The sequence below is a fragment of the Babylonia areolata genome, chromosome 4 (genome assembly GCF_041734735.1).
Source record: "Babylonia areolata isolate BAREFJ2019XMU chromosome 4, ASM4173473v1, whole genome shotgun sequence".
In the NCBI taxonomy this organism is placed as follows: domain Eukaryota; kingdom Metazoa; phylum Mollusca; class Gastropoda; order Neogastropoda; family Buccinidae; genus Babylonia; species Babylonia areolata.
In genome coordinates, this window is record NC_134879.1 from 28,104,986 (window position 1) to 28,117,677 (window position 12,692).

General features: G+C 40.5%; 1 protein-coding gene across 1 annotated transcript in view; it reads left to right on the forward strand.

Annotated features, from left to right (window-relative positions):
• Nucleotides 1–1,147: 1,147 nt before the first annotated feature.
• LOC143281023 (uncharacterized) overlaps nucleotides 1,148–12,692 on the forward strand; it is a 30,911-nt gene continuing 19,366 nt past the window's right edge. The window contains exons 1-8 of the mRNA XM_076585912.1: nucleotides 1,148–1,360; nucleotides 4,546–4,724; nucleotides 8,140–8,389; nucleotides 8,946–9,033; nucleotides 9,823–9,905; nucleotides 10,195–10,334; nucleotides 11,302–11,401; nucleotides 11,885–11,997. Of these exons, the coding sequence (XP_076442027.1) occupies nucleotides 1,225–1,360; nucleotides 4,546–4,724; nucleotides 8,140–8,389; nucleotides 8,946–9,033; nucleotides 9,823–9,905; nucleotides 10,195–10,334; nucleotides 11,302–11,401; nucleotides 11,885–11,997 (1,089 nt within the window). The 5' untranslated portion in view covers nucleotides 1,148–1,224. The remainder of the gene's footprint in view (nucleotides 1,361–4,545; nucleotides 4,725–8,139; nucleotides 8,390–8,945; nucleotides 9,034–9,822; nucleotides 9,906–10,194; nucleotides 10,335–11,301; nucleotides 11,402–11,884; nucleotides 11,998–12,692) is intronic.

Here is a 12,692-nt window from a genome sequence, read left to right on the forward strand (position 1 = left end):
TATCATCATCTTTTTCTCTTTTTTTTCTTTTCTTTTTTTTCAAGGCCTGACTAAGCGCGTTGGGTTATGCAGCTGGTCAGGCATCTGCTTGGCAGATGTGGTGCAGTGTATATGGATTTTTCCGAACGCAGTGACACCTCCTTGAGCTACTGATACTGATACTGCAGTTACACGGGCCATATTACGCGGATTTAGACGCTCTCATCACGACTCAGTGCATATACGGGGGAACGCTCTCTTTCTCTCACTCTCTGAGATTCTCTCTCCGTCTCTCTCATTTTCTCTCCCCCCGTCTCTCTCTCCAGGCTCTCTGTCTATCATTTTCTTCAGTTCTCTACCTCTCCCTCCAGTCTCTGTCAGATTATCTCTCTTTCTCTGTCTCTCTCGTTTTTTTTTTTTTTTTTTTTTTTCCCCGTATCTGGCCGATTTTGTTTCATTGTTTTCACCATTATTGTTCTGATTTGTACCTCCATGTCATCTAGTACAGTCAATGACATTAAAGATTTCACTACGGTGACACGGGGGACCGTGACTGTTTCGACACGCTTCCTGGCTGGTCACCATACCAGTTACCGAGCTGAGTAAGGCCGGAATCTGTGCTTGTTGGAGTTAACGACCTATTGGCGTCTACACCCTTAAGGTCAAAGACATCTGTCGCTAACTTGAACTATTATATATGGAACTATTCGGACAAGAACGCGGTGACTCTTCAGGCTCTGCAGTGAGAGCCGGACTCAAACTGATCTTTGAATATGCGCTAAAGTCTGCAAACTGCAACTGACTGCATGCGGTATGCGTGTGTGTGTGTCTATGACTGTGTGTGTCTGTGTGGTTAAGTGCACTGAGCTGAATGGGACGATTGAGCTCGATCAGTGGTTAAATATCACCCTGAAAGCACAAACCAAGCCAAACTACACACCCACAAACCTTGAAGCAAATATTTTCTTTTTCCCCCCAGATAGACCATTGAAAAGGCAACCCCTTTTATTCGGCCCCTCATTACTTATTAATGTTTTGTATTTATTTGATTTCAAATACAGTTCTGTGCTTTTCTTGTTGCAAAACGACCCGCCTTCAAAATCGACGCATGCGCACAAGTCAGTAGACTGGTTTCCATTTAATGCGCATGTCTAATAAGATTGGGAGAAAACACCTTCCGTTCATTGTCAATCGCACCGGCCAAACGCAGTGCTGATAGAAAACGTTTTTGAGAGCAGCAAAAAGATGAGTGACATTGATCCAGATAAGCTGAAAGTTACAGAACTGCGTGATGAGCTGAAAGCACGCGGGTTAGACACAAAAGGCGTGAAAGCTGTTCTTGTGCAAAGATTAAAAGAGGCGTTGGATGCCGGAGGTGCAGGTGAGAGATAGTGGCACGCTTCAGTCTTGCCTGTGTGTAGCTAGTTGAATTTATTCTTGTTATGCGGCTGATCAAGGTTATGCCATGTCGTAACATCAGTGGCCAGTGTTGTTCCGAATTAGTATTATAGAGTTTTGTGGCATTTTATGTTTAGCACACACAATAAAAGCAACGTGAAGCATTGTCATGTGGTCTTTGCATTTCTCTACGAGGGTTGCCCGGATGTGGCTTCTGTGCTTTGGTTGACCATGGGCACCATCTTCTTCCTTCAGGTGAACACCATCATGTAGAGCATTACCATCGACCAAAAGACAAAATTGATTTGTCTTTGTAGATCTGGCCTTTTGTCTTTTCAGACTTTATTGCAAACACAGACGGTGGTAAACAAATTATAGGGATAGGTAGTATGTACAATGAAGAGAGACAACTAGTTTGAAACTCCCAAGCCTGGGATATCGCAGGTTAACTCACTCCATGCCAAGAGTTTTTCCCCTTTGGTCAAGCTCGGTAACCCAACGCGCTCAGTCAGGCCTTGAGAAAAGAAATTATTAAAAAAAAAAAAAAAAAAATTATGATATTAACTCCCCCCCAAAAAAGATAAAAAATAAATAATAATTATGATATAAAAAAGAAGGTAGTAGTAATGAAAATAATAAAAAAATAATAATAATAAATAAATAAATAAGACAACAATGATGATAAATAAGCAAGTAAATGTAAAACATGAAGACACACATTCACACATACACCCACACATGCATAACAGATATGCACCAAACACACAGTTTCACAGATATGAATATGAAAGCACAAATACATATAAATGTAAATGAGCTCCAACACACACACACACACACACACACACATTACCCTACACCTCCTTTACCCCCCTCCTCCACACACTCATTTCTAGTCTATGTATCGCAGCTTCCACAGCACACACACAAAAAAACAACAACAACAAAAAACGCACACACACACAGACACACACACACACACACACAGATGAACGCTTACTTGTACAAGCACACACACACACGCCCATATCTCCCACCCCCAACCCCACACACATATATACAAAGATATATATATATATAATATATACGTTCCAATATTCTGTTGCTCCCACAGTGTAGGCATGCATACACTCACATACCTCATCCTCTACCCCACCACCTCCCTGCACCCCCATCTCCCCCTCACACACACACACACACACACATGCACAGAACTCTCCTGACACTTGTGTACACTTACACTCTCACGCATGCACAAACGCACTCAAAAACACAGACCCACACATACACACATACACACACGCACAGAGGCTGCCACTGATTGGCCGCAAGAGGGATGGGAAAAGATCTCTGATGCCAAGAACGTGGCGTCTATTGTGTTGCTCAGTCTACTGGATTTGGAAAAGCCCACAGAGACCTGTTCCGTTTTGAAGAAAATTGCGCAATGTTGGTTTGGAAATGATGCTGATATTTGTTTGATTTGCAAAGCATCGTGCTCTACCTTTCATGTTAGACTTACGGCAGCTCCCTCTCTCTGCTTTTATTTCTTTGAGGCGATCGATGGTGTGATGGCCTTGTACCTGTTCTTTTTGATATTCTTTGACTTTTCTGAGGATTTCGGTTTTTCCGAGATGTAGTCCGCTCGTTGGTGTTGCGTTACCAGCAAGTCTGTCAGCTCGCTCATTTCTCTTAACTCCTGCATGTCCCGGGCAGTATGACCATGTGAGTTTTTTAATCTGAAAGTTGCGCATTGCCTTATGCCACTCTGGGCTTCCCATTCCGTTTTCAATTTTCTGTATGAGGTTCATTGAGTCGGTTAGAATCATGACATGTTGGTTTCCGGGCATATGGATGGACAATAGCCACTGGAGGGCATGTGTCACAGCTTCAACTTCCATTGTTAGGCTGGAGGTTGTGACTTTGTAGGCAGCATTCTCTTCCCTGTTTTTCCATTTTGTTTCGCAGTGAATCCCCAACCGGATTGGTCTTTGGTGACTGAGCCATCTGTGTATATGATGATGTCCTCTTCTTTACTGTTTTCTTCTATGAGTAGCTTCACTTCCGCATCAGTTTTGCCCTCTGGCCATTCCCGACAATGTCGGGGTTTTTTCTCCCATTCTTTTGTTTCTTTCAGGTCTTGTAGTCAGCATACTAGCTGGATTGTGTCTTCTGCTTGCCCCATCCATGATCTTCCTCGTCCTAGACGGCTGCCTTTTGGTTCTTTGACTGTGTCATGCAGTGGGTTTTGAGGGTTTTCTAATGCTTTGAACTTGAAGTAGGTCTTGACCTGTTCTAACTTGTTTCTGGCCTGCACTGAAGGAAGGTCAAGCAGGTATTGCATGGTTTCTGTGGGCGTGTCTTTTGTTGTTCCAAGGATCAGCGTCATAGCTTCATTTTGAACTCTTTCTAATTTTAGGAGGTTGCTTTGAGACGGTGTTGTTAGCCCAAGTCCGTATTCGATCACACTGAGGACGAGTGATTGGTCTAGTGATTGGTATAGTGATTGGTATTCATACACACTGTCAACAAACTGGAACCAAGGCGACTGATTGTATGTATTGTGCTGGTCCATACTTCATTTTCAGCAGAAAATGCAGTGAAGGAAAAAGGCTGAAAAAAACCTTTAAACAGGCAAATTTGTTTGATTTTGTTTCAAGTGGAGTGTGGAATGTTCCTTGGATAATAAATTGGTATGATGAAATTTTGCTTAAAAGAAAAAAAGAAGTGATTGTATGCCCAGTCAATAGGATCTAATCAGTAAAGATGTAAAAACCATGGGTTGAGATTGTGTGTGTTCAGATGTGTGTGTGTGAAACTTAAACAACAACAAAGAAATTCTCTGAAAATATTTTGTTTACACGAAATAAGGCTTGAAATAACAAAGAAATCTGTTATTCCCACATATGCTAATTATTATCATAATAAGAATGCACTTCTGATTCGGGCACAAAAATATAAAGAAGTTATAAATGTTTCCACTGTTATATTAGTGATATTTTTCTACTTATTCAGTTATTGTAAGTCATTCACAAAACTTAGCATTTTTATCTGACAATTTGACAATGACATGTTGATTAAAAACATTAATTTTATCATTTTTGAAAATAAGTTTGTTAGAAAATAATAGTAGAATGAATTATTGAGATGTAGAGTTTTTTCTTGTCACAGTTCCAGAAGAGGGAGCTTTTGAGGGGGGAGAGGAAGGTCAAGGAGAAGGGGAGGAGGCAGAGGAAGAAGAAGCGGAGATGGATGAAGGGGGAGATGCTGAAGAGGAGGGTGATGGTGCTGAAGAGGAGCCCACAGATACTGTTGGTGATGGTGGTGATGTTGGTGAAGAAGATGCTGATGTAAGTACTGCTGTAATTATTAGAATAGAAAAGGTCTTTATTACCAAGTGTACCGGGGTCACAAGGAATATTGGAGGGGATAGTACCTAACAAGATATGAACATAATCAAAAAATCATACACAAAAACAGATACAGTAGAAATTAGGATACATACAAGTGCATATCTATATAAAAACATATGCTTACACATGCACACACAAACACACACACACACACATGCACGCACACACGCACACAAACTCTCTCTCGCACACACACATGTTTGAACAGAAGCTGCATATTACATGTGGATGGGGCTGATGACTAGATCTTCAGGTAGATGGTTGTTGGTTGCACAATTGTATTTATCATACTGGATTTGTTCGAGAGACAGGGCATTGACTGCTTTGGGGAAAAAGCTATTGGCGAAGCGATTGGTTTTCGTCCTTATGCTTCTGTACCGTCGACCAGAGGGGAGCATCTCGAAAATCCCCAAAGCTGGATGTGATTCGTCCTGGCTGATTGATTTTGCTTTTTTCAGTAGCCTCTTACAATATATATCTTTTAGAGAAGGTAGATCAGCCCCGGTAGTCTTGGTGGCAGTTTTTACGATTCTGTTAAGGGCTGCAACTTCTGCCTTGGAAATGTTTCTGTACCAGACAGTAATAGTGAAGGTTAGCATACTTTCAGTAACTGCTCGGTAGAAATCAACCATGATTTTTTTTTTAATTCCAAATTTTTTGAGGCGCCGAAGAAAGTACAGGTGCTGTTGTGCTTTCTTAACAATTTTTTTCTGTATTTTTCTCCCATTTCAAATCGTTGGAAATGATCAGTCCGAGAAATTCAAAGTCACTGATGATCTCTACTTGCTTGTCTTTTATGGCAAGTGGTAAGGGCTCAGATCTGGTCTTCCTGAAATTTAGAATTAATTCTTTGGTTTTTGATATGTTGAGTTCTAAGTTGTTTTGATTACACCAGCTGACAAGTTCCAGTACTTCTTCCCTATATTTTGACTCATCACTGTTCATAATCAGCCCTTCTAGAGGAGTATCGTTGGCAAACTTGACCATGGTGTTACATTCATTTTGAGTTGCACAGTCATGTGTGAATAGTGAGTACAACAGTGGGGATAGAACACATCTCTGTGAGGTGCCTATGTTGAGAAGGCATGTGGAGGAAGTGAGGTCACCACCTTTAACAGCTTGCTCAGTTGCTGTCTGCATCTTAGAAAATATAGGATCCATGCACAAATTGATTCAGGGAGCGAGAGATCTTTCAGTTAAACATATAGTTTTGATGTGTTGAACGCAGAGCTGTAGTCAGTGAAAAGGATCCTGGCATAGCTGTTGGAATTTTTTTAGATGTCTGAGGACGTGGTAGAGACCTGTGCTTATGGCATCTTCAGCTGATCTGTTAGCTCTATAGGCGAACTGAAAGGGATCAAAAGATGGAGGAATGCAGGTATTTTAGGTAAGGAACTGTAGAATCAAGCGTTCAGATGTTTTCATTACGACTGATGTTAAGGCTACAAACGATAATCATGAAGACAACTAGGCTGTGCTTTTTTTTGGAACAGGAAAGATTGTTGATTTCTTAAAGCAGTATGGCACCACACAAGACTGAAGGGACATGTTAAATATGTCACTGAAGACACTAGACAATTGGACTTCACACTTCCTCAAAAGGCCTGGTGAGATGTTGTCAGGGCCAGCGGCTTTTCTCATTTTCAGACAACTGAAGTGGCATCTGACTTCATTCTCTTGGACTGTGAAAGGGGGATTTGGGGTGATTTTGGGTGCAGCCACATCAGAAGTGGACAGTGGTTTGTTGAATCTTGAGTAGAATGTGTTGAGTTTGTCTGGAAGAGTTCTGTCACTGTGTCAGTGCTTTCGACTGTGGTGGGTCATTTTATAATCAGTGACGTTCTGCGGTCTGGTCCATACATTCCTAGAGTTGTTTGCAGACAGGTTTTCTTCTGTTTTTTTCCGATATAAAAACTTTGCCTTCTTAATGCATTTTTCAGCACTTCCTTTTGCCTCATTGTGGACTGTTCTATCGTCAGTTTTGCGAAAAGCTCTCTCTCTTTCCTGTAGTTTTTGCCTAACAGCCCCGTTACACAAAATTTTGTCATTTCAAAATATTTTGATGTTTTTTGATGGAATGCACACACTTTCACAGAATGAAATATGATCACACACTGTGTCAGTATATTCATTTAAGTCTGATTTATTATATCTAATTGGAATTGAAATATTACATCACCAGTGTGTACTCAAGACACAAGATTGAAAACAAGTGGAGAAAAACTTAACATTGAAACATCATTTGATGGTTGTTGTCAAAGCTGATTGACTTTTCAAACATTGACTCTGTGACAGTGGCAGCTTCTCAGTATTGCCAATGTTCCTGCTTTCAGTACAATGTATTATCTGTCTCGCTATTCAGCTGCCTCTTTTCTGTCTTTTTTTTCCTCCTGTTCCTTCTTACTGAAAATTGTAAGTTTTTCTTATACAATTCAGTAGATACTATGTATTTGACACTGTGTTTTATTATTGTGTATTAACTCACTCAGGACGACAAGTTTTCTCCCATGCTTTTCCCCACAGACGGCCCATTTGTAAGGGTTTGGAAAAAAAATTACAAAAAATACAAAATACAGAGTAAGGAAATGAAACTTTCAGAACTGGTTTATTACGTGTTGAGCAATTACACGCACACACACACACACACACACACACACACACATATATATATATATATAAATCAAATTTCTCATCCTGTTTTTACAGTGTTGCCGTATGTAGAAAATAATGCCAATTTTTCACCCCGAATCACCATACCCATGCTCGCTTTCTGCATTAAATTCACTTTCTTCTTCATCATCATACACCTCTTCAATGTCCGACCCTTCAGTTTGTATAGCATTTCAAGTACTTCGGCAACACTAAAACGTTGCCTTTGCTGCCTTGTTCGCTCCAAAACATTTTGAGAAGAGCCGGCTTTGCTAACAGGCTGGCACGCGAGCAGATGACTGGTCAGTGACTTTGTCAGCGTGTGTGCGAGATAGGCCACACATGGCAGGCTGGCCAGTCATACCATTCGATTGTGGAGTGACACAGAATAGCGCACTCTGCTTGGCTAATCACAAAATCACGTGTACAGTGCGTGATGGATTTTTATTTTTTGAAAATGCTATTCCATTCCGTCGTCTGAAACCGAATACATTTTATGTAGGAATGCTCACACATTCCTTCGTCCGGAGAGAGTTAATGAGAATTCCTAGTACTGTTATCTGATTGTAACAGAAGAGTTGATCAAAACGTTTTTACAGGTAAAAAAGCAACAACAGAAAAGAGAGAGAGAGAAAAAAAACCTGTTCAAAACTGTTTTAAGGTGGTGATGACAGTTTCTATTGTTTTTGACTGCTCTGTGCAGTACCAGGTTGTAGAGGCAGCGGATGAGGAAGAGGAAGGTGAGGGAGAACCTGCTGTTGAGGGAGAAGAAGAAGGTGGAGTAGAGGAGGGTGAAGGTGGAGCTGAGGAGGGTGAAGGTGAAGCAGAAGAAGAAGCAGCAGGGGAAGAAAATGGAGAAGATGGGGAGGGAGAGGAAGATGTGGAAATGCCTGACGAGCTTGGGGAAGAGTTCAAAACCATCGACGAGACCTATCAAGATGATGACCAGCATGGTGAGTATTCTTAGCAAGGAAGACAAATTTAAATAGTTAGTTTGTCAGTCATTAATCCATATATCAGTTTGATTTATGTACATCTCTTATTGAGTTGTAATTGCTAATCATGATGAGTTGCCCTGTTACTAAGGTGGTGTTATTGAATAATCTCTCAGGGCATGACCAGCACATTGGAGGTCTTGCATCTGGCCTTTTTGATTATTTTTTTGAAGCAGATAAGGTAAAGTGTTTGTTCATGTCTTCTTGAAACTATTGGCCTCCGCTACTGTGTATGTTTCATGCTTTCAGTTGTCTTTTGGAAGCTTTGATTTTTGTTAATTTGTGATGTTTCATTAGACTTTGAGGAAAAGCATGCTGTAGTTCCTGTGATTTTTGTTCATTCTGGTTTGTATAATTTCTTCTTTTGGTAAAGACAGAACCACTGGTCATTTCAGTAGATATCATAACTGATCCATTGATTGCATTTTTGAGAGAATCAGGCCAGGACTTTATGAAAAATAGTTTGATTTTAAAAAAAGCTTGGGTACATTGGCTTTTTTTTTTTTGTCTTTAGAGAAGAGAGCAAAGAGAAAGCGCACACGATCTCGGTCACGCTCACGAGAAAGACACAGAGGCCGCCACTCTCATTCAAGGGAGAGAAGGTAATAATTAACGACAGTGTTTTACATCCATTGCAACTCCCACGTTCACTCATATGCATATGAGTGGGCATTTACGTTTATGACCGTTTTTTACCCCCGCCATATAGGCAGCCATACTCCGTTTTCGGGGGTGATACATGTTCTGTTCCCTACTGCAAAATACATAAGACAGATTGATTTTCATTTATGGGCTGTGACTCCCATGTTCACTCTATGCATGATTGGGCTTTTACGTGTATGACCATTTTTACCTTTGCCTTGTGGGCAATCATACTCTTATTTTCAGGGGGTTGCATGTAGAATGCTGACATAGATTACAGGATCTTTGACATGTGTATTTAATCTTTGGCATGTGTATACATGCAAGTTAGGTTCAGGCACTGGCAGGTCTGCATATTTGCCCTCAGATTGAAAGTCCAGCGCTTTAACACCTTGGCTGTTGCGCCTGTTGCACCCATGTGAGAGACACAAAGATGATATTCTTGTTAGTTACTGGTTTATACTTTTGAAATGATGCTGTAGTCATGGTATTTGTAGAAAAGTTAGGTTTTATATTTTGGTCTTTTCACCACACTGGAGGTCAGTTTAAAAAGATGATCCAGAATAAAAGACGGGTGGACTGTTGTTGGCATGTGACACAGGATCGAGGGCATGTGATGATGACTGTCTTCCCTTTTATTTTCTTCAAATGCATTTGATTTTTCTGACAGAGTTTAGGATTGTCCCAGATTTCCTATCAGCCCTGGTGACCAGTATTGCAAATGTGTGTGTCTTGTTTTCTTTTGTTAGACGTAGCCGCAGTCCTGTTGCACGCAAAGTTGAAATGGATGACTGTGCCTGGGAGTCTGGCACAACTTTCCAACTGGACAGATGTGAGTTACCTATTGATGTGTGACTGTCAGATACAGAATGATAGCAGTAATAATATGTAGCACTTATATGGCACAAACTCTCTATATAATGGGCTGAAAGTGCCTCACATGAAACAATACATATTTTCAGTAGTGGATAATAACTTACCTCACTTTATGAGAAAACTAGACATGTATGTATACATCAAGACAATAATACAAACTGCAGATATTAACAATCACACACACACACACACTCTTACAATTTTTTTCAGAGGTAGAGAAATTTGACTGAATTTGTTCTGTGCAGACAACAGTGACCTCAATCTGCGAGTGCAAGAGACGGGGCTGAAGGCCCACCCTCTGACTGTGGAGGGTTTTGCCTTCATGTGGGCAGGGGCACGGGCCATGTTTGGGGTCAAGGCTGGCAAGGTGGCCTATGAGGTCAAGGTCAGTGTTTAATAGGCATAACTTTATGCCTGCATATTATTTGTCCGATGATGCAGGTGGGTTCTGATGTCACATTGTTCATAGGCAGTGAAACTAGTCTGAAAGTGAATTTGTGGATATGTTTTTGATTTAGATGCTCCAGTTTTATGTATGTGACAAGAATTATAATAAACTTTTTCTGGAGGCCAACATTTTTATCTCTAGTGATAATAATAACATCAGTATTATATTTATAAGTTGTTCATCAGTAGATCAGTTAGAATCATCTGTTTTAAAGTTGGCATAAATGTATTTAAAAAAAAATGCCTTGTATAAGAAGAAAATTATTTGATACTAATATTTTTATATTTGAAACAGAGTTCAGTGTCTCAGTTTGGTGTGATGTATGTAATGAATTGAAGTTTCTGTTTAGCTGGAAGTGAATGAACAGGTGATTTTTAACTCAGGTCAAATGAAGCATGACGGATGGGCGCAGTAGCCGAGTGGTTAAAGCATTGGACTGTCAATCTGAGGGTCCCGGGTTCGAATCACGGCGACAGCGCCTGGTGGGTGAAGGGTGGAGATTTTTACGATCTCCAAGGTCACCATATGTGCAGACCTGCTAGTGCCTGAACCCCCTTCGTGTGTATATGCAAGCAGAAGATCAAGTACGCATGTTAAAGATCCTGTAATCCATGTCAGTGTTCGGTGGGTTATGGAATCAGTATCAGTAGCTCAAGGAGGCGTCACTGCGTTCGGACAAATCCATATACGCTACACCACATCTGCCAAGCAGATGCCAACAAGAACATAACCAGCATGCACACCCCCGAAAATGGAGTATGGCCGCCTACATGGCGAGGTAAAAACGGTCATACACTTGAAAGCCCACTCGAGCGCATATGAGTGAACGTGGGAGTTGCAGCCCACGAACGCAGAAGAAGCAGCAGCAGCAGCATGACAGACATTGCCAACCTTTTGTCCTCAGCTTCTGGAAAACCTAAATGTGGACCACCTGCCATCTGATGAAGCTAACCCTCATGTTCTGCGTGTTGGATGGTCTGTTGACGAAAGTAGCCTGCAGCTAGGTAAGTGAAACACAATAGATATGAAACAAGTTTTGTGAGGTTTATGTTTGGCAGAACAGTTGGAAATGATAAAATAGTGTGGATATTAAAGTAGTTTGATAAATTTGTTAGTACAATGATCACAAAGAAATGGTAGGGAGTGTGAGTTGTCTTATTTTGTATATTGTTGTTTGGACTGTGTTTACTTGAAAATAGATGTAAATTATCAAGACAGTATCTGAGAGAAGTGAGAAGTTTTCGTGTATCTGAGTGTTTAATGAATTTGAATAGTTCTGACTGTTCACTTCGGTGAATAGTATAGGAATATCAGGTTAGAGTATTATGGCTTGTACTTGGATTTATATGGAAATTATCGTTAGGTGAAAGTAGACTGGATGCACTTAAACTGTTCAAGATATTATAAGGTAAGTTTTTCCCCCTTTGAATAGATGAGAAAGATGATTGATTATTTCCAGTAGATGAGCAGAATGTTGTTTTCATTAGGTGAGGAAGCTTTCTCATACGGCTATGGTGGGACTGGTAAAGCTTCCACTGAATGCAAGTTCAAAGACTATGGGGAAAGCTTCACATCCGGTGATGTCGTCACAGCCTACTTGGTAGGTTCTTTTCTTTGTGCTACTTGAATCACAGTTTGTTTTTTTCCTCCCTTTTTTTCCCCTTTTTTTGTTTTGCCTTTTTCAATTTGGGACAGTGAAATCAGACCCAGATCTTGAAAAAAAGAAGAAAAAAAAAGTATGTGTTTTGGTTTTTGTTGTTTGCTTTTTTTCTTTTTTTTTTCTGTGTTACCAACCTGCCATGTTTTCATGTTTCCTCCCAGTTCCCCTACCATTGTCATAATGATCCTATCAGTGATGGGACTTATCCCAGTTCCCCTACCATTGTCATAATATTCCTATCAGTGATGGGACTTATCCCAGTTCCCCTACCATTGTCATAATGATCCTATCAGTGATGGGGACTTATCCCAGTTCCCCTACCATTGTCATAATGATCCTATCAGTGATGGGACTTATCCCAGTTCCCCTACCATTGTCATAATATTCATGTCAGTGATGGGACTTAGTTTTTGTTGCTTTAATGTCTGTTAATTTGCTGATTATATTTTTGTTGTTGACAGTTGTAGAAAACGAAGCTGACATTAGATTATTATTTTGGTAATATTGACAGTTAATCTGTGCGCCTTGTCCTATGTCCATGTATTACGTCCCTTTCTCACCAGTCTTTTTCTTCCTTTGTTAGACAAATATATGTACCCCCATTCTACCTGTACTGGGGTGCACCTATAGTGCAC